Source organism: Rhinopithecus bieti, unplaced genomic scaffold, assembly GCF_001698545.2.
Source record: "Rhinopithecus bieti isolate Rb0 unplaced genomic scaffold, ASM169854v2 scaffold_1070, whole genome shotgun sequence".
In the NCBI taxonomy this organism is placed as follows: Eukaryota; Metazoa; Chordata; class Mammalia; order Primates; family Cercopithecidae; genus Rhinopithecus; species Rhinopithecus bieti.
In genome coordinates, this window is record NW_016803844.1 from 720270 (window position 1) to 743703 (window position 23434).

General features: G+C 36.8%; 1 protein-coding gene across 17 annotated transcripts in view; it reads right to left on the reverse strand.

Moving 5' to 3' along the window:
• Positions 1-23434, reverse strand: part of PPHLN1 (periphilin 1) — a 133626-nt gene that overhangs the window by 104311 nt on the left and 5881 nt on the right. For 9 of the 17 annotated variants that reach the window (XM_017855449.1, XM_017855412.1, XM_017855438.1 and 6 more), the window contains 4 exons: positions 22810-22852; positions 18720-18811; positions 4348-4512; positions 1174-1235 (listed from right to left, as the gene is read on the reverse strand). In XM_017855449.1, the coding sequence (XP_017710938.1) occupies positions 1174-1235; positions 4348-4512; positions 18720-18811; position 22810 (320 nt within the window). In that variant the 5' untranslated portion in view covers positions 22811-22852. The remainder of the gene's footprint in view (positions 1-1173; positions 1236-4347; positions 4513-18719; positions 18812-22809; positions 22853-23434) is intronic. The other 8 variants (XM_017855456.1, XM_017855422.1, XM_017855403.1 and 5 more) reach the window with 3 other exon arrangements.

Here is a 23434-nt window from a genome sequence, read left to right on the forward strand (position 1 = left end):
CCCTGGGTTCCACAGCCACAGTGTATCCCACTGTGTGCACAGCCACCATCTCTGCCTATCACATCGCCCTGTGGGATTTGGGGACAGGGAACCTGCACTACAATCCTGATCCTCCTGCTGACTGCTGTGCTGTGAATAAAAATCTGTCTTGCTCTGATTCACTGAATCTTGTCTACTTTTGGCATCTATGAAGTTGCGACAGTTGATGCCTTGCCACTCTCTATGAGACTGGGGTTCTTCTCCCTGATAGTTCATAAGAAATCTTTACAAGGCTCCTTTTACAACTTCCAATACCACCACTGTGATGTCATTTAAAAACAAAAACTATCAATCGATTTAAATGTGTCCATCGTTTCCTTCCCACAACTATTCTATTAGATGCCCTCTATAAGTAATCAAAGCCAACAATGATTGAGGCCCTTGCAAAATGTGTTTCCCAAAAGAACTTTATTAAAGAAACTGAGATAATGCCTTACAATACTCTTTGTAAGAACCCAAGTATTTCCAGAATACTTCTGAAAAAATGCCTTACTTTCTAATTAAGCAAACCTACCAAATTAAGTTCTAATTAAGTAAACCTCATAATCCATACCACACATTAATTTAATAATTAACTTGCAAAACTACATCAATAGTTTTTTTTGTTTTTTTTTTTAAAGACAGACTCTCACTCTGTTGCCCAGGCTGGAGTGCAGCTGTATGATCTCAGCTCACTGCAACCTCCACCTCCCATGTTCAAGCAATTCTCCTGCCTCAGCCTCCCGAGTAGCTGGGATTAGAGGCGACCACCACCATGCCTAGCTAATTTTTTTTTTTTTTGTACTTTTAGTAAAGGCGGAGTTCTACCATGTTGGCCAGACTGGTCTCAAACTCCTGACCTCAAGTGATTTGCCCACCTTGGCCTCCCAAAGCACAGAGATTACCAGTGTGAGCACCAGGCCCAAATATTTTTAAACATATTTTTTATGATTTACAAAATGTCAAGAGATGTGGAACACTAGTTATCAGTGCTATTATACTGCATAGTCACATAAAGAATATAATGCTTGTTGCTTTCAAACTTTAAAATCCCAGCAAAATATTTCATCTATGTGCTTGAGTCTATATTTCAAAAGCAGACATCTCGATGAGTCAAGTATCAAAGTACTTATGCTATTATTTTTATCCTTTTACCTGTATTCAGGTTGCCTGCTTGCAGAATGATCATCTCTTGTCCATCTATAGCCAGATTCATCCTGTAACATAAAAAAGCTACTTAGCTATTTGTTTACATTACTTTGGACAAGTGGGATATATCTAACAATACTACCAGAAACTAGTCTAAATTTCCCTAAACTTCAAAGGCATAAAAAGGAAAAAACATTCAGCAAGTCATCCATTTCAACAACTGAAAGAGTAGACTGACTGAGAACCTGTGGTACCATTTATCTCTATTAAAATGCTTAAATTATTTCTTTGGTAGACTCAAAACACCTAATTGCCAAATACATATATATCGATATCACAACAGTAAAGGGCTATTTGAGGACAAAGTCTAAATTTAATAAAGCACACATTTCTCAACCTCACATTTTTCCTTCTGTCAAGTTCTCTCACTAATTTTCAGATTCAAGCCCAATGAAAAACTTGCCACTTTCCCATTTTCCTGCTCGAGTTTTATTTTCTCACCTTATTTTCAATTAAAAACCAAACTGGAAACAATATAAGAAACTGTCACTTACTGATAATCTATATCAGAATAAGATTTAAATTTAGTTAAGTTTAAATAAATTTAATCAAATAAAACACATTTTATTCTCTAAGACAGACATATATGCAAAGGTGCATCAAAAAGAACCATATAGCAATCCACACCAAATTACTTTAAAATTACACATAGAATTGGCTGGGCACAGTGGCTCACGCCTGTAATTCCAGCACTTTGGGATGCCGAGGAGGGTGTATCACTTGAGGTCAGGAGTTCAAGACCAGCCTGGCCAACATGGTGAAACTCCATTGCTACAAAAATTAGCCAGGCACGGTGGTGTGTGCCTATAGTCCCAGCTACTTGGGAGGTTGAGGCAGGAGAATTACTTGAACCCAAGAGCCGGAGATTGCAGTGAGCCAAGATCGTGCCACTGCACTCCAGCCTGGGCAACAGAATGAGATGCTATCTCAAAATATAAATAAATAAAAGTATACATAGAATAATACAATATGCAAATTATGTATCAGGAAAATGGATTCATCTAAAATAAATCTTCCTCTTTAGCATCACATACCCTATTCTTATATAAATAAAACATAATCATCATTTTCCATCTCAATATTAAATATAAACACAATTGGAAACTTAACCACAATAATAAAACATTAAATCAAGTAATTTGCTTGCATTACATAACTGAACTCTAGATAAGAATTAGTGTCATGAGAGTCTTAAGGATCATAAGCATGCTTGTTGTCTGTTTGAAGGGAATTAAAAAAAAAAAGTTATACACACAAAAGTACAAAGACAAACACAATTGGTAACAATATTAGAAAAAACTGCCACTGAAGCTCTATTATGCTACAAGTTTTTAGAAAAAAAAATCATTTTCATGAGATTTCAAATACAAACTGGTCCAATGAATAGAAAACTCACATAGGGTTTTCATAAAAGCGGTAACAAATGAGAGGGTGCACTAAAATCTCAAACTTTCACCACTATTCAACTCATCCATGTAACCAAAAGCTACTTGAATCCCAAAAGCTACTGAAATAAAATAAAAATTTAATAATAAATATGAGGACCACAAAAAAGAAACAGCATGACATACAAAAACTGAATAAAATAAAAATCAAATCTGTGAAAAGTAAGAAAGCTATAAAACCCCAAACTTTAGAAACAAACACGAGAAAACATTGAATAGTCTCATCACAACTTTGGAATTGTTAGGGGTCACTATGATGTAGTAGGAAGAAAAACCAGACTCCCATACATACCCATCCTGAGTAAATCACCTTACCTCCATTTCTTCAAGCGTAAAGTATGAAAACTAATTCCAACAGCCAAAGTGAGGTCAAAATATTTTATAAACAGGGTTTGAATATGTACTGTTAATAGTCATATTATACAGTAGGAAAGGAGGGGAAAGAGAAAAGGTGGAGAAAAAAGAGAAAAGGTAGGAAAACAACCTAGCTGAGGAATACTAAAAACATGCAAGGTGGGACAGAGGAATTCCATCAAGGAATAGTATTAAGTTCAATTACAGATTACTGCAACATTAAATACACACTTCTAGATTATTAAGAATGCTCAAAAGAAACAAGTTGTAATCATAATAATAGCAGCTAACTTTTTTTTTTTTTTTGAGACAAAGTCTTGCTGTGTCACCCACACTGGAATGCAGTGATGCGATCTCGGCTCACTACAACCTATGCCTCCCAGGTTTAGGCAATTCTCCTGCCTGAGCCTCCCAAGTAGCTGGGATTACAGGCACCTGCCACCACACCTGACTGATTTTTGTATTTTTAGTAGAGACAGGGTTTTACCATGTTGACCAGGCTGGTCTCGAACTCCTGACTTCAGGTGATCCATCTACCTCAGCCTCCCAAAGTACTGGGATTACAGGTGTGAGCCACCACGCCCAGCCAGCTAACATTTTTAAATTGCTTCCTATGACAATGTTTTGAGTGTTTCTAATCTCAGTTAATAAACAGACTTTAGGCTGGGAGTAGAGGCTCATTCCTGTAATCCTAATACTTTGGGAGGCCGAGGCGGGCAGATCACTTGAGGTCAGGAGTTCGAGACCAGCCTGGCCAACATGGTGAAACCCTGTCTCTACTGAAAATACAAAAATTAGCCAGGCATGGTAGCATGTGCCTGTAATTCCAGCTACTTGGGAGGGTGAGGCAGGAGAATCACTTGAACCCAGAAGGCACAGGTTGTAGTGAGTCAAGATTGCGCCACTTTGCACTTCAACCTAGGTGACAGAGTGAGACTGTCGCAAAAAAAAAAAAAAAAAGTAGGTCATCTAGTAAGAAATGGTAACCACCTGCCCATCACTTATTAAGTACCAAGACAATAGATTACCTTTAAATGGTTTTGCAAATCCCTGCCAATTTTAGGGGATTAAAAAAAGCAGGCTGGTTGGAATTAATTTCATTTAGATAGTGCCACCCAGAGTGCTTACCTACTTTGTCCAGCACCCCAAGATTCTTGACTACTAGGTCCCATCTGACAGCTCCAGCAGGCAATTCACATGAGAGCATCAAGCAGAAAGTGTTTATTCAACTGCTTTCATGGCCGTCACATAAATTTTTTAAATTACATTAATTTTAAACTTATAAGAAATAACAATTAGTACATGGGGGAAATTTACATACTCCTCTGTGAGGTGGACCACTTCTTCGATCATGAGAAAAACTGCGGCCCTCGTCATTGTCTCGGTAATCAACATGACTGTAATATCTATTGTAGCTTCCTTCACCAGGTCTGTCTAGCAGTGGTGGTTTCTTTGGCACAATATTAACTAGTCTATTGTAGCCATCCTAAAACAGACAAAAAGAAATATATACAAATCACTAATTTCTCTATTTGGTTTTGGAAAGGTTTTAAAAAAAGCACAGGAGTTCTTACCCTTAATCAAATAAGCTAAACGTATAAACAAAAGCATTAATGAAATAACATAAATATAACTCAATACTAAGGTCTTCACATGGATTAAAAGAAATCAAGTTGTTCAATGAAGAAAGCCAGGTGTTCAAAATAACATGCAGCAATGCAAAAACCAATCATAAATAAAAGGAAAAATACAATATTATCATTTTAATAAAAAATAAACTTAAGACAGAAAGTTACAGTAGCTCTATCCCTAATTGCCTAACAATTTTAGAAATAAAATTATGTAAGACAGCACTCATATTTGGTCTACTGTGTTTGAACTACACTATTTAGAAGAAATATAAACTATTTACACACGAGCAACAGTTAATGATGATACTGAGCCAGAATGATCAAAAGGAAACATTTTGCTATTTTTCCGGCAGTAATGGAGAGAGGAGAGCCTCTGGCTTTACAGGTCTAGAAGCAAAATAAAAGCTGACATAAATTTTGAATTAATTTTCAAAGTACTGCAATACATTGTTAATGTTTTAAAAAATGAATAGGTTTTTTGTGAGACTTGGGGAATTGGACACAGGGAGAACATATGCCTTAGGTTAGCAGCTGCTATAAAATAACAAAGATGATTATCAATGAAAAGAAGTAGAGAGCTACAGAACATATATCCATACATAATCTGGACTTGGGCATTCATGGCACATCAATCAATATCAAATGAAATATATGTTAAAAAAAACAAAACTGTAAAGCCTGATATAACATAAGATCAATATGAATTAACCAATCTGGAAAAAACCAAAACTTACAAAATATAAAGCCCAACATTCAGAGCTGTTTATCCATCATCCCAAGCCTGTAAAATGAAATTAATACTAACACCTACCTCATGGCATTGTGAGGACTAAATGAGAAATGGAACGCAAAGTGTTTAGTACCATGTTCAGGCACACAATAAGTTCTCAAAAAATGTTTGCTATATTGATTACTACTGTGCAAGTCTATGGAAAAAAATACAAAGTACGTCAAACTGTTTCCTTAACTTAATTCTTAGCCCTAATGACTACAACTATTCAATTGTTATTAAATGACTATATACTATTCAAATCTCTCAACATGTAGGAAATTTCTCAATGGGTCAGGAAAAAATAAAATCAGTAGTTTATATTTATTTGACAGCTTAAAAGATCTAACTAATTTTTCCCATGAGGATCTAAGGTAGTTACCTGCTTTAGTAAGTTAGATATTAAATTATAAGATATATTCTACATTTACATAAAATATGATACCACAAATCAATATATTGACTCATTCTTCTACAAACTACCTTTCACAGAGATTTCAATTAAATTTAAGGAAATATTAAGCTGCCCAAAAAAAAAAAAAACTGGCATTAAGCCAAAATTAGTAAAATTACAATTTACAGCATTTCTAATTGAAAATTTGTCACTCATAAAATCAGAATAACTGACTTCTCCAAATTCCAATAAACATGAAAAGCCATTACACAACAGTCTTGTTTGTATGATTATTTGGAGGGATGGTGGGGCGAGTATGCATGCCTAAACACTTCTATGAATAGAGAGCTTATTATTTTACAAAGCACTCTGTTCCTCTGTTCAACTCCCCAGTTATTAGAAAGTTATCTGGGGATTGTAAAATGTATTTGGTAAAACTTTAGGAGAAGTAAAATTCAAATCACATTTAGTTACTTATTTAAAAAGTTGCTTTACCAACTGAAGTAAATGAAAACAATCATTCTAAAAGTTGTTTAATGCCAGGCATGGTGGCTCACACCTGTAATCCTAGCACTTTGGGAGGCCAAGCCGAGTGGATCACTTGAGGTTAGGAGGCCGAGACCAGCCTGGCCAACGTGGTGAAACGCTGTTTCTACTAAAAAAAAAAAAAAATTAGTCAGGTGAGGTGTGCATGCCTGTAGTGCCAGCTACTCAGGAGGCTGAGGTGGGAGAATCGCTTGAACCCGGAAGGTGGAGGTTGCAGTGAGCCAAGACTGCACCACTGCACTCCAGCTGGGGCAACAGAACAAGACTCCATCTCAAAAAAATAAATAAAATAAAAATAAAAGTTGTTTAATCAGCAAAAGAAAAAAAAATTCAATAACAACTCTTATACCTGGCTATAAGGACCAAGCTGGTATTTTGAGAAAGTGTTCAAATATATGTACATTATACCATCTCTGCTCTGTAGACACCTAATCTTAAAGAAAACTCCCTAGCTACATGAAAAGATTTAAGGAAATAAAGATGACTGCAGGAGCCTGTAACAAAGCAGGACTGTATTTTTTAAGTGTTCATGTCTTATCCAGGTATACCATTCAAGGATTTTTGCTCCCAATAAAATCTATGATGAGTGGCAAAGAATTTAGAATTTCCCTTTCAAATTTTTTTTTTTTTTAGATGGAGTCTCACTCTGCAGCCCAGGCTGGAGTGCAGTGGTGCAATCTCAGCTCACTGCAACCTACTCCTCCTAGGTTTAAGCGATTCTCCTGCCTCAGCCTCCCGAGTAGTTGGGATTACAGGTGCATGCTACCATGCCCAGCTAATTTTTGTATTTTTAGTAGAGACAGGGTTTCACCATATTAGTCAGGCTGGTCTTGAATTCCTGACCTCAAGTAATCCACCTGCCTGGGCCTCCCAAAGTGCTGGGATTACAGGCATAAGCCACCACACCTGGCCCTTTCAAAAAGATTATATTGTTGAAATTCAAAGAGTATTTTTATTACCTGCATTGCCAGACATGAATAGAAATAACAATACTGTTTGAAATTCTTATGCAAATCTTACATTAAGTTGTAAACATGTAATTTCCCTTTCTATATGCTAACATAGGTACACAGGCTTAAGGTACTACTGATATGTTTGGAACCTCCATTTTAGAAACATATTGGCAAAAAGTCAATTTAAAAATGGACAAAGACCATGAACGGGCATTTCTCCAAAGAAGACATAAAAATGGCCAGCTCCCCAGCTGTAGGCAGCTGCCTAGGTTGCCTTGTACCTAGGCAAGCATTACACTGCTGGGAGAACAGTAGCCAATAGCTGACTGGCATTCTGGCCCTGGTTCATGCCAACTCTGTGTTGACTACACCAGGATGCTAGCATAGTTGAAAAGAAAAAGAAAAAAAAAAAAACAAGGCCAGCTGGGCACAGCTGCTCACACCTGTAGTCGCAGATACTTGGGGGGCTAAGGTGGAAGGATCCCTTGAGGCTAGGAGTTCAAGGCTGCAGTGAGCTGATTGGTGACTGCACTCCAGCCTGAAAAAACAGAGTGAGACCCCATCTCCAAGTAATAATATTTTTTTAAAAAAAAGGTCAACAGGTATATGAAAAGGTGCTTGACATCACTAACCATAGGGAAAATGCAAATTAAAACCACTATGAGATACCCCCTCACACCCTTAAGGATGGCTATGATCAGAAAGACAAGCGATAACAAATGTTGGCGAGGGTATGAGGGAAAGAGAACCCTAGTATACTGTTGGTGGGAATGTAGATTGGTACAGCCATTATAGAAAACAGTACGGAAATTCCTAGAGAAAGTAAAAATAGAACTACCACATGACCCAGTAACCCCTCTTTTGGGTATATTGTACACCCAAAGGCGATGCAATCACCACCTGTTCAAGATATTCACACTCTCATGTTCATTGCAGCATTATTCACAATTGCCAAATTTAGAAACAACTTAAGTTCCCATAGATGAACAAAAGGATCGAGAAAATCTGGTATACAAATATATGAGTGGAATATTATTCATCCTTACAAAAAGAGGGAGATACTACCATTTATGACACATGGAAGTACCTGAAGGACATTATGCAAAGTGAAATAAGCCAGATACACACACAAACAAAAATATTGCATGATGTCATTTATATGTGGAATTTAAAAAAAACAAAAAAGAGCTCAAATACAGAGATACAGGTAACTGGTTACCACAGGTAGTGGAAGAAATGGGGAAAGGTAAGTCAAGGAATACAAAATATCAGATAAGCAGGATGAATAAGTCTAGAGATCTAATGTACAATATGAGGACCAAAATTAATAAAATTGTACTGTATTAGAAATTGTTGTGAAATATACAAATTTTAGGTGTCCTTATCACACAAAAAGATAGCTATGTGGGATGATGAATGTTTGTCTCCTTCACTACAGTAACCACTGTACTATGAATATGCATCCATGTGTATCTGCATCTATATATGCATCCCATAACATCATGTTGTAAATCTCAAATATACCCAAAAAAATTTACATTAAAAATAAGTAAATAAAGATAAAAAATGTAAAGAGAAAACAGGAAAATACCTTGGAAAACAATGGCCCCATAACATACAAACCAGAAATAAAAATTATGACTTATAAAGAATATCTTAAAAGGTTAAGAATAACAGGGTAATTTTCAATTAATCAAAAAATAAACTCAATGGAGTTGAAACGTTTCTATTATTTCAAATGCAGATATTTCAAATCTTGAATTTAAATATAAAATCTCAATGTACTCCATCAATGATATCAATTTTCACTGCTTCTGTGTATTAGTAAAAATATCTACATACTAATATAGATATTGATTAATATATATCTACATATTAATGATTATTTAAGTATCCTTATTAAAAAGATCAGAATTTTCTGCGGATGTTACTAGAATTTCCAAAAAATATGCGTAGATCTTATAGGATTTGCTACTCCAAAGTTAGTATTAATGGTATGATCAGTCAGACCAAAAATAAAAAGTATATGTAGCTCATTTAAAAGAAAAGGTCTATCTATTGATAATTTATCTACCCTGGCAGGATATTTTAAAAAAAAACAACTTGCACATAAACTTAAATACTTTTGGAAAGTTATACTACAATGAAATTTAAACTTTCAAATCTGTCATCATCTTAGGGGTGAGATCTCACCCCTAAGATTACTACTGCAAGACCCTCTAAGTGTGTGTAATAAGAATTCTTCGGTTTGCTTATGTTAATGAGAATCTGGTCAGAAAAAAATACCTAGTTTTCCAAATGGTGAAATAGTTTTGTTAGAAAATAATCAGCTACTTCTTAATTTGCTACACATTCCAATGTAACCATCTGTTACAGGGAATGCTTTCATTTTAGGAAGTAAAAGCACCAAGTTGATAGTTTTTATTTGATTCAATATAAAATCTGTATCAAATTTTTCACACTGGCTGGGCATGGTAGCTCATACCTGTAATCCCAGTACTTTGGGAGGCCGAGGGGGGCAGATCAGCTTGAGGCTAGGAATTCGAGACCAGCCTGGCTAACATGGTGAAACCCCATCTCTACTAAAAATACACGAAATTAGACAGGTGTAGTGGCACACACCTGTAATCCCAGCTATTTGGGAGGCTGAGGCACAAGAACTGCTAGAGCCTGGGAGGCAGAGGTTGCAGTGAGCCGAGATTATGCCACTGCACTCCAGCCTGGGGAGCAAGATTCTGTCTCAAAAAAAAAAAAATTCCATACTGTAGTTAAATCTCATAATTAACTAGGTAAAAATTATTAAATGTTTCTTTAAAAATATTTCTTTTCCAATATGTCATTAAAATTAACTCATTTTAACAAAAAATCATTTAATTTAAAATGAAAGTATTAATATAAAAGTAAAAGTATTAAGACCATCCCCCCCCAAACATTTTTATCTTCTAGCGACAGATACGGAAACACTTAATGACATCTGAAGTGTGGTATCATGGATTTACTTCAAAATAATCTAGGAGGGAAGAAAGTGGTAGAGGCATAGACAAAACAAGATTGGCAAAGAAGCTGATAATTGATTTCTCCTTTGGGAGTTGATCACATCAATGTTATTATATGCTTGATTTTTTTTCCCCTTACAAAACATCAAATAACAACTAAAACACACTAACCTACCAAAGAAGTAAGTAAATACAATGGTATACGTAAATAACGCCATTATGTCCTATCACAATCAACTTACAATGCAAATGTAAACCTATGAAAACCTTATTGGTCTTATTTACTGCTCTATTCCCAGCACCTAGAACAGCACCTGGCACACAGTAAGCACCACATCCATAATATATATATGATACCCTGGCATCACATGCTTTTTACAGAAAAGTACCATACAAACCATATCTAACTAAAATATTCTGTTACACAGGCTGGTAGGCTTTTGCTTTCAAAGGTTGTGATTTCCTAACTCTGATCCCTATAGTCTACAACATGCATTTCTATTGTAGCATTTGTTGATTTATTTCACTCACTGATTCTTCAATGAACTATTGGTGTTTCTGAGTCATTCCAATGTCTTTTGGTGACAGTGTTAAACATGAAAACTGGTATTGACCCAGAGAGCTAAGACATGTTATTAGAGAACGTAGCCAAGAATTGATCACATTTCTTCTGAAAATAGTGACAACAAAAAGAAAGTTAAGTCCTTGCAATTCTGTCAACAAAGAAAGTAAAACACCTCTTAGGGTAATTCTACACAAGGGAACATTACTAAATCAAACTCAGCAAAGAAACACTTTTTTTACATTTCATGTATGTAATTTTCCCATTTAAAAAAACTATTTAAAAAATTGCACTCTAGCTAATAACATGTATGCTTGAGGAGTTAATGGGAAGGATACTGTTGTCCACAATTTACTCTGAAATGTATTCAAAAACATAGATGGATTAATAGCATGAATAAATACATGATAAAGCAAGTTTAGTAAAATGTTAATAGTTGAGTCTAAATGGGGAGTATATGGATGGTCACTATAAAATTCTTTTGACTGATGTATGTTTGAAAACTTCCATAATAAAATATTGGGAAGTTGTAAGTACATGGGAAAATTTACATGAACACTGATGACTGTATAAAACAATAATAAAATGTGGGGCATAAGAAGAACAGAAATTTAAATATGCCTGTGAAGATTTTGAATAAAAGTGTTTCATGAAATAAGAATGGAAAGAAAAAATATTTCAACATTAACACATTTTAAACAATGTTATATGAAATATCTATATAACTGAATTACTAAATTAAGTAGATTTGACTGTCAAGTTGGTCAAAAGAAAAATTTCTGGATTATGGTTTGAGTACATTTACATTTGAGAACAAGTGGAACTGATATGCATCCCATCTATTCCCTACAAAGGCTCAGATACTTACAAAATTATGTTCTAGATTTACTAAAGGATTTATTTTTGATTGGCCAAACTCTCTAGGAGAGAGAAATAAACAATAACAAGAATTATAAAAAAGATTCAATTAATCTAAGGAAGTAAATATTGTTATTTAACTACTTAATTACAAAAACTATGTAACTCAAATTTATCACAAATGTGACAAAAAAATAACGTGTTGCTGCTCTTGACATCACTATTCGTCAATATTGTTCTCCCTGCTGCTGCCAAAACCAGAAAAATCTTTTAATGCAAAATAATGTATTTGTTAAAGAAACAGAAAAGGCCGGGCGCGGTGGCTCAAGCCTGTAATCCCAGCACTTTGGGAGGCCGAGACGGGCAGGATCACGAGGTCAGGAGATCAAGACCATCCTGGTTAACACGGTGAAACCCCGTCTCTACTCAAAAATACAAAAAACTAGCCGGGCGAGGTGGCGGGCGCCTGTAGTCCCAGCTACTCGGGAGGCTGAGGCAGGAGAATGGCGTGAACCCGGGAGGCGGAGCTTGCCGTGAGCTGAGATCCGGCCACTGCACTCCAGCCTGGGCGACAGAGCGAGACTCCGTCTCAAAAAAAAAAAAAAAAAAAAAAGAAACAGAAAAAAGAAGCAGGGATAAGCAGATAGGACTGCTTCAGCCCCAGCTCTATTGTAATTGTCTAGAATATAAACTGCTAGTGCTCTGATCCTAATTTCCAAACTTTACAACTTTTAAAAATTCTGAAACTGGACCTTCTCTCCCATTTTCAAATAAGCTAATGGAAGAATTGACATTTTATGTTGCAGCTTCATTAAAATGTTCCATATTACCTACCTGTTTCCCAACAGGCTAAGAAGCTGGACCCCCATAAGTGGAAGTTTACATGTATTTAAAAGCCATTCTGGGTCAGGCATGGTACCTCATGCCTGTAATCCCAATTTGGGAGGCCAAGGTGAGAGGATTGCTTGAGCCCAGGGGTCTGAGGCTGCAGTGAGCTATAGCTGCTCCACTGCACTTCAGCTGGGTGACACATCAAGACCCTGTGTGTATGTACGTACAAATGAATGAATGAATGAATAAATAAATGCCATTCTGTCACAAAACTTGATAAAGGTTAAGAAATCAGATAACTAAGCTCATAGAAATTATAGGTTTAAAGACAGAAAGCATGCTTTAAAAACAAGAGCTTTACAGGTATCTAGAAGTGTAGATATTCTGTGATGATTGATTTCCTTCCTATAGAAGAAGCGTATATATTTACATACAAAGTCTCTGTAGTGCACTTCTTTGAACTTTAGTCTTCTACCTACCTACCCAAGTTTAAGGCCAAATAAAAATTTCTGCGAAAGCCCCTTATAAAAGTGACTTACTACTTATACATAAAGAATTTAAAAGCATACCATAAAGTGCTAAAATAATGACTGGTAAATTTGTTAAGCTGTACACTGAGGATAAGATTGCCAAACCTCAAATTAAGTATAATTTAACATCAAAACCAAAGTATATCAGTGTTCAATTGTCTTTTCAGGTTTATCAAGGCTAGAAATTCAGAAAACAGCTGCTTTTACTAATGAGGTCATACTACTACAGAAGGTACCTTCCCAGCAGTCACCACTTCACATTGCACTTCATGTCACATCTAGTAGTTCCTCAAATACATTTCTTTTGTATCAGAATTAATCATAAATGGGGCAAAGGGTGTACTAAGAAAAAAGGGAGAAGCCGGGCACGATGGCTCACGCCTGTAATCTCAGCACTTTGGGAGGCCGAGGCGGGTGGATCACCTGAGGTCAGGAGTTCGAAACCAGCCTGGTCAACAAGGCAAAATCCCATCTCTACTAAAAATACAAAAAATAACTGGGCGTGGTGATGGGCGCCTGTAACCCCAGCTACTCAGGGAGGCTGAGGCATGAGAATCACTTAAACCCAGGAGGCAGAGGTTGCAGTGAGCCGAGATTGTGCCACTGCACTCCAGCCTAGGCAACAGAGTAAGACTCCGTCTCAAAAAAAAAAAAGAAAAAAAGGGACAGAAATGCAGTAAAATTGTTTTTTGATAAAGAACAGGATTCAAATATACAAAACAAAGTAGAATGTTACCTTCCTCTATTCCAGGCACTAACAATAGTGGGTTACTAACTTAACTAGTTTTACATTTTGAAAAAAATAATCTGCCTTTTCAAAACTTTGGAGGTATGACATACATACAAAAAAGTGTACAAATCACAAATCTATTGCTGAATAAATTTTCACAAGGTATAAGTACCACCCAGATTAAGAGAATATTCCTAGCGCAGCAAAATCATTCATTGTGCGGTCTCCCAGTCACTACTTCCTCTTCCCAAAAGAAACCACTTTCACTTGTGTTACACAAAATGAAACACGCAGAATAAACTCTTGTGACTGACTTCTTTCTTTTAATATTATGTTTGTGAAGTTTATCCATGTTGTTGCACCTGGCAGTAGCCCATTTATTCTCATTGGTGTAAAATTTAAACAATCAACTTTGCTGTTGGACATCTGGTTTGCTGCCAGTTTGAAGCTCTTCCAAATAATGCTTCTTATGAACTTTCTCATATATACCAATATGATACGCTAATATGGTTTTTAAAATAACATTAGATTATTTAAGCAAATATTTTGAAAAACAATTTTTTTTTTTTTTTTTTTTTGAGACAGGATCTCTCCCTCTGTTGCCCAGGCTTGAGCTCAGTGGCACAAAACACAGCTCACTGCAGCCTCAACTTCCTGGGCTCAAGCAATCTTCCTGCCTCAGCTTCCCAAGTAGGTGGGACTACAGGCATGCACCACCATCTGTGACTAATTTTTAAAATTTTTTGTAGAGACAGGGTCTCACACTGTTGCCCAGGCTGGTCTCAAACTCCTGGGCTCAAGTGATCCTCCTACCTTGGACTCCCAAAGTGCTCAGATTATAGGCATGAGCCACTGTATTCAGCCTCAAAACTTTTAGTAAGTTATATTTTCATTAGATTAAAAGTAAGAAAATATAACTATTTACATTTCTAGTTCAACCACTTTAACCCAAAGATTCAGTGAGTCCATTAAATCAGATGTAAATACAAAATTACTTTTTTCAACTAACTTTAGATAATAACAGCAGGGGATGTATCTGTAACTTTGTTATCAACAGAAATCACAGATAATTTTATACCATGTTACAGCTAGCTGTCACAGGTATTGCAAAATATCATTTGTAACACTCATCACTACTTTAAAATTACAGCAATGAAACCGCCACCACTAGCTTTTGATATTTAATGGCCTACTAAAGAAGCATCTCTATTACTATATCACAAATTTGGTTTTTAATAGTTTGATAATCATTCTCAAATGTAAGCACACTTAGTTCTGTGCATTTTATTTATAGGTTTAAAAATGTTATTCTGAGAAGGGATCCATAGGCTTCACCAGACTGCTAAAGGGATCCATAGCACAAAAAAAGGTTAAGAATCTACGCCTTATTTAACTAAGATGCAGATGTAACACAGAAGGCACAGGGGATAATTTTCAAGAGCCATTTATTTCCCTATTGAGGGAAAGAGAAGGCTTTAAATTACTAACCAAAATAAGCCCAAAAAATGTACCAGAAAAAAATGTACCAGAAAAGGAAGAATGCACCAGAAAAAAAATGTACCTGAGTCTTGGGAAGGAGGGATATGGAAATACAGAAAGAAGGATTTGTATAAACTAGGAGAGGCTGATTGGGGGAACAGAAAGACCAATCTAATGGAATTGAAGAAAAAGGAGAGAAATGAACCTGCACAAGGTCTGCTCAGGTCATATGCTCTCAAAAAGAGAAAAACCATCTAGGCTCCTCCATGAGGAACCAAGCAGTCAGTTAACTTAAGGAAGTAAGGTTTACCTTTAGGCATTTAAGAGACAGCTGAATACATCCAGTCTGATTTTAAGGACAATTGTGTTATAAAACATATCTCCCTACCTGCTTGCTTCTGATAAAATTATGAGGAATAAGAAGCCTGTTTCATATTTACACAAACACAGATAGTATTAAATGAAAATGTTTGGTTTTGTTTAGATTTTTCCACAATATGCTGATTCATTAAAGACTTCCATCACCTGTCATTTTTACCTCAACTCCTGTCACTATCAATGACTTCAATTCATATACATCTGTATTTTTCAAATTCTGCACGTTAAGAATCACTTAAACTTTTAAACAATACCGAGGTCCACATCACACCCACAGAGACGATAATTTAATTATCTAAGATGGGACCCATACAGTGGTACTGAAGAGCTCTCCAGGAAATCTTAATGTACAGCAAGGATTGAGAGCTTCTGATCTAAATCACAAATCTAAAGTCTATCCTAATAGTCTCCTTGCTCTCAACTCCAATAACTTACATTAGCTCTCTATTCTCATTGTCACTCACTGAACTTCACTCAAAACTGTTCCATCTTGGAAATCCCACACTCTAAAATACTGATTACCTATCTTTCTGCCACACCAAAGCCTTCCCTAAGCCTTTCCTGTCCCTCAACCACTCATTTCTTTCAATCTCCTGTCCCTCTCAGCCTCACTCTCTTTATCAGCCCATACCAAATGGTGTATTACTTCAATAATTCTCTGGGTTAGCACCTTCAACATCCTTATCTCCCTGGGTCCACCACTCATTTTACAATCTTAAATTAATACAATAACCTGCTTTCCTCAGCCCCAAAGTAATAAAGCACACAATCCTACAGACTGGTGCCCAGTTGATGGCATAACCATACAAAAACCCTTTTAAGTATCTTCAAAACACAGAATTTAAAATTCCTAATGGGGCCGGGAGTGGTGGCTGACGCATGTAATCCCAGCACTTGAGAGACCAAGGCGGACGGATCACTTCAGGCCAGGAGTTCGAGACCAGCCTGGCCAACATGGCAAAACCCTGTCTCTACTAAAAATACAAAAATTAGATGTAGGTAGCAGTGGCAGTGGCTCATGCCTGTAATCCCAGCACTTTGGGAGGCTGAGGGAGGTGGATCACTTGGGGTCAGGAATTTGAGACCAGACTGGCCAACATGGTGAAACTCTATCTCTACTAAAAATACAAAAATCAGCCAGGCATGGTGGCTTGTGCCTGTAGTCCCAGCTGCTCGGGAGGCTGAGGCAGGAGAATTGCTTGAACCCAGGACGCAGAGGTTGCAGTGAGCCAAGAATGTACCACTGCACTACAGCCTGGGCAAGAGGGTTAGACTCCATCTACAAAAAACAAATAAATAAAAATTTAAAAAAGCCAGGCATGGTGGCATGCAATCCTAGCTACTCAGGAGGCTGAGGCACAGGAATCGCTTGAACTCAGGAATTAGAGGATGTAGTGAGCCAAGATCGCACCACTGCACTCTAGCCTGGGCTACAGAGTAAGACTGCCTCAAAAAAAAGAAAAGAGGCTGGGCGTGGTGGCTTATGCCTGCAATCCCAGAACTCTGGGAGGCCAAGGTGAGATCACCTGAGGTCAAGAGTTCGAGACCAGCCTGGTCAACATGGTAAAACCACGTCTCTACTGAAAATATAAAAATTAGCCAAGTGTGGTGGCGGATGCCTGTAATCCCAGCTACTCAGGAGGCTGAGACAGAAGAATCGCTTGAACCCAGGAGGTAGATGTTGCAGTGACCCGAGAATGCGCCACTGCACTCCAGCCTGGGTGACAAGAGTGAAACTCCATCTCAAAAAAAAAAAGAAAAGAAAAATTCCTAATGGGATATATCCTTGGCAGAGTGGCGGAGGGGAGAGGGGAAATAAAGAAAAAAGTCATCCCTTTTCCCCTACAAGTAAACTACAGAATAACCTTATCAAGTAAAAAATATAAATAAAAACACTGGGATTTTGATTAAAAACATAAAGTCTACAAATTAACCTGGAAATAAATGACATATAGTAATAATTAAGTCTGGCCATCCTGAAATATAATGGGCATCTTTATTTGTTCCATCTTAAATCATTTTAAATAACCCCAACCTGGACTGTAATTTAGGACAATGACAAACCTAAAGACGATACCACCCATCAAAGTGGGCTATAGGATTAAATGCAACATAAGTAAAAAATAACTAAAATAGAAATAAATATTTGTGGTTTCTGATGGTATATAATGAATCTATAATATATTCATATACCATCACCACAACCTTAGTCCCTTGGTGCTTAGAATGGGTCTGTGCAAAAGTTTAAGTTAGCTTTTTGACCTTCCCCAAACCCTCCTTTAGACCTCCATAGGGGATTCTGGGGAGTCAGTACACATAGTCACTCAAATAAATATTGAGCTTCTATTACCTGGTAAGTACTACATGTAGCACTGGAAATAGTAAACAAAACAGCAAGTTCTTTGGGCTTAGAAAAGGCTTGGCTCAAAATTCCCAATTCCCAGAGCAACAAAGAGACAAGAAGTAGGACAGCACACCAGAAGCTGCCTGTCTGCCTGACCCTGAGCCTCAAGGCATTCTTACTTACCAGCCAGACTGCCTGACCACAGGACAGCACACCTGCAGGAATCCTAACAAGGGCTATTAACATGTTTCCATGCTAGGAAGAGAGTTCCCCTCTCTTAGAATGAAAGCCTACTTTTAGAATTTCATATATTCAATTTGTAACATTTTTAGGATTATAGAAAAAAATAGGTAACAGCCAATAACAGCAGGAGCAGGTACTCAAATACTTCTTTGTTAACTGATGGTATAATCTTTATAAAATCTGTAATTTTGTTCACAAATTAAATTAAATATAAACCCTTCATTTTAGAAACTTAAATAAGAAATATAAATAATAAGTTTTCTACTTAAATAAAATGTTGTCTTTTATTTTCGAACTTTTAACTTTTAAAAGATACGCTTGATCTCTTTTGTAACCTACACTGGTAAATTTCTGACACTTGAAGATTTTGTTAACAGGCCTAGCTTTGGTCTATCAAATTAACTCAGACACTAGGTTTTTTAATCATTCAATATGTAGGAGTAACTTACACTGGGATGACTTCGAGGAGGTGCTCGTTCTCTCGGAATTCTATCATATTCATATCGTCCCTCAGACCACATTTCGTCTCTTCTGTAAGCCACTAAAGGGAAAAAAAAAGAATTATGGTTTTTATGATACTAGGAAGTAACAGAAAAGACAGGAAGGAGTAAATGATTACTTTCCAACACAAATATTTTCCCGAGATCTTAAGGTGGGGAAAAAAATGAAAGTGACCAAAAGGAAAAATGTTTCTTCCAAACAATTGAGATTTTCTTTAAAAAAAAAATACAGAAAGCCCTATCTTCCTTCTTAGGCAAGACTATTTAAAGCTTCAAAGAGATTGTTGCCACCAATTAAGGCAGGAAAATCCATAATACTTCAGACCACAAATACTTCTTCATTCTCCCATAGCAAAAAATAGAAACGATTCATTTTAATGAACAGTTTAAATGGCTGATAAGCAAAGCTATTCCTATTTCTTGGTGAATAGTTCGTATAAATAACATTAGTTTTTTGCTTTTCTACAGTCTTCATTTAATACATATCTACTCTATGTTAAATAATGTGTTTTAACTGAAAATGTGTTAAATGAACAATCCTGCAAAACACACTCAACAATCCTTGAAAGAAACCGCTCCTGATTTTTTTAATGCTATAAATTTGTTTTAATGCAAAGGCTGCCTCACAAAATGTGAAATTAAAAGTTCCGTCAACATTTTTCAGGTTTGGGATTCAAAGAAGCGAGGGTGGGAGGGTGTATTCTTTTCATAAACGCGTCCTACTTTGACAGCTGATACATTCTGGGTAGAGGGTGAATACGGTGTTATAGAATTCAAGGGTATACAGCCACAAGAAGAGATGAAAACAGAAACTGAACAGACAAAAGACAAAGTAAACAAGGCAAACAAGAGAAGATGAGAATAGGGTACGGGAAAAGAGACCATTTATATGAAATGGCAATACTATAAATCAGAAGTTGGCAAATTTTTCTGCAAAAGATCAGACAAGTATTTTCAGCCTTGTGGGTCACAGATCTCTTTTACAACTACTCAAATCTCCAGCCACAGACAATATACATAAATGTATGAGTGTGTAAACTGTATTTACAAAAACAGGCTAGCACTTGCAGGCAGTAGCTTGACAACTTCTGGAGTGGATGACAAATGGTTAACAGAGAAGAATCAGGAGAAAGTGAAGTAATCATGGAGCAGGTTCTAAGGCAAGAACGGTGAACCATCCTGATGTGTAGAAGAACCACCATGAGCAAGAAACGAAAATGGTCCAGGTAGTAAGTTAGTGCCGTTCAGTACATAGAAAGTAGGGCACAGATATGTGAAGAAGAAACACATTTCAAAAAAGACTTAATGTCAAAAGATTTTTGGTGGCACCTTATAATGTAATACTGAGGAAGGGGGAAACAGATTGCTATTCCATTTTGGCAGTACAGAATAGCTATAGAATTCTAATGGTTCAGTTAGTTTAGGTTAAGGAAAAATTAAAGGCTGCAAGAAGGGTGGAACTTTTTTTTTTATGTTATTATAGCAAAGCAACCAATTTTCTCTGTAAAAACATACCTACAATATTTTCTAATACAAACAGACCCAATATAATGAATTAGCTAGCCAAAGATGCCTAGGAAAACTTACTTTAAATCAAAAATTAACTTTTTCTCAAAACACACATTCAAGAGAAAAAAATTAGCTTTTAATATTATGCATGAATAAAACTGAATTCTCTGTCTACAGAAAGACCTCATTTAATAATATATGATTCCAAGCAATCAGTCTTTTAGGTGCAAGAATTTATGGAAGCTTGAAAGGGAAGTAAATTGTCAGCACTACTCCTCCTCCGCCACCTTTACTGAATCCACTAAAGGTTTCAGTCTAAAGAGTTAGATTTTATCCTTTTTTAAGATACAGTACACAGAAATAGTAATAGCAATGAATTAAAATCAAATCAAAGGGGGAAAACGTCAATAGCTATACCCAGAAGAAAAACAGACATATGAGCAAACAGTTCACAAAAAAATACAAATAGCTCTTTAAAATCTTTTGAAAAGATGTTCAACCTCCATCAAAATAAAGATGAAAACCAAAACTATAATGGCATACTTATTTTCATCCAAAAGCTCTGCAAAAATCTAACTGCAGTGACGAGATTAAAGAAAGCAACACTTGGCCGGGCGCGGTGGCTCAAGCCTGTAATCCCAGCACTTTGGGAGGCCGAGACGGGCGGATCACGAGGTCAGGAGATGGAGACCATCCTGGCTAACACGGTAAAACCCCATCTCTACTAAAATACAAAAAAAACTAGCCGGGCGAGGTGGCGGGCGCCTGTAGTCCCAGCTACTCAGGAGGCTGAGGCAGGAGAATGGCGTAAACCCGGGAGGCGGAGCTTGCAGTGAGCTGAGATCTGGCCACTGCACTCCAGTCCGGGCGACAGAGCGAGACTCCGCCTCAAAAAAAAAAAGAAAGCAACACTTACATAGGTTAATAAAGGAAGTTGGCCAACCGCGATGGCTCACGCCTGTAATCCCAGCACTTTGGGAGGCCGAAGAGGGTGGATCACGAGGTCAGGAGATCAAGAACATCCTGGTTAACACGGTGAAAGCCCGTCTCTACTAGAAATACAAAAAATTAGCCAGGCGTGGTGGCGGGTGCCTATAGTCCCAGCTCCGTAGAAGGCTGAGGCAAGAGAATGGCATGAACCTGGGAGGCAGGGCTTGCAGTGAGCCAAGATCGTGCCACTGCACTCCAGCCTGGGCAACAGAGTGAGACTCCGTCTCAAAAAAATAAATAAATAAAATAAAAATTTTAAAATTTAAAAAAAGGAAGTATAACTGGTACAGATTGGGAAGAATTTGGCAATATTTATTAAAATTTTAAAAACACATCTGCTTTGATCTGGCAATTCTACTTCTAGGCATAACTGTACACCTTTGCATAGCAAAGATTGAAAGGAACTTAAAATATTCATCAAAATAGCACAAATTAAATNTGAACTGAAGAGGGGGTGACAGAGTGAGACTCCATCTAAAAAAAATAAATAAATAAAATAAAATTTTAAAATTTAAAAAAAGGAAGTATAACTGGTACAGATTGGGAAGAATTTGGCAATATTTATTAAAATTTTAAAACACATCTGCTTTGATCTGGCAATTCTACTTCTAGGCATAACTGTACACCTTTGCATAGCAAAGATTGAAAGGAACTTAAAATATTCATCAAAATAGCACAAATTAAATTGCTGAACCAATCAGTTACATTTATACAAAAGGAGTATTTTTGCAAACCATTTCAAAGAAAAGTAACCCCAGTAACAACATGAAAAGACTGCCAAGATACACTGCTAAGCAAAGAAAAGCACAGTAAAAAGGCCAGGTATGAATATATATGCATATGTACAGACTACTCCTGGGAGTAACAACAAGAGACTGTAACAGCAATTACCTCTGGGCAGAACTAGGTAGCTGGGCAGAGGATGAATATTTTACTGCACAATGTATATATACTATTATGTATTTAAAAGTATGTAACTGTTTTTAAATTTCCTGAAAATCATTCAATAAGCATAACATGTTAAGTGATGGTAAAAATGATTAATGTAAATTAATACACTAAAGGAGAATGTAAATAAAAATAAGGTTTTGTGGCCGGGCGCGGTGGCTCAAGCCTGTAATCCCAGCACTTTGGGAGGCCGAGACGGGCGGATCACGAGGTCAGGAGATCGAGACCATCCTGGCTAACACGGTGAAACCCCGTCTCTACTAAAAAATACAAAAAAGTAGCCGGGCGAGGTGGCGGGCGCCTGTAGTCCTAGCTACTCGGGAGGCTGAAGCAGGAGAATGGCGTAAACCCGGGAGGCAGAGCTTGCAGTGAGCTGAGATTGCGCCACTGCACTCCAGTCTGGGCGACAGAGTGAGACTCTGCCTCAAAAAAAAAAAAAAAAAAATAAGGTTTTGTAATAAATGAGAAAAATAAACAATAAGAGTTCTAAAGAAATACTATGTAGTTTAATACTGAAATATTAGAATTTACTGGTGTCCCACAAAAAATGTAACAATAACTACTATATTAAATACTACTATACCATACTTACTTGAGTCCTTTTAGGAATCAAATTTAACGTTTTCAACAATTTCCTGTAAGGGGGGGAAATACAGACATAAAGATTTGTGTCTGTATAAACCAACCAATATAGAGAAATAATTAAACCTTCATTAATTGTGTAAACACAACTCTCAAGCCAAACTCCCTTCAAACACACTCTTGAAAATAGAAGATATTATTTTGGCCACCAGAGGCCACCCAAGTTTCATAAGAACAAAATTATAATAAGAGAATTCTAGTCTAGAATTTTGCCAGTTGAGAGCTGGGCAGGTCGTCTCTCTTATCCTTATCTCTGAGATTGTACTAGATGTTTAAGGTTGTTTGTTAGCTGTTATTATAAACACTGGCTTCAAAATACCTCCATAGTTTAGTATGATGAAAATTACCATCTCCTACAGTAATTAGAAGACAGAATACACTAATATCACCTTACATTCAAATGGAAACTTGCAATTTTCTTTTTCTTTATTTTCCTTAGACAAGGTCTCACTCTGTTGCCCAGGCAGGAATGCAGTGAGGCAAACACACCTCACTGTAGCCTTGATCTCATGGGCTCAAGCGATCCTCCCGACTCAGCCTCCCTAAAAGCTGGAACCACAGGCATACCACCACAC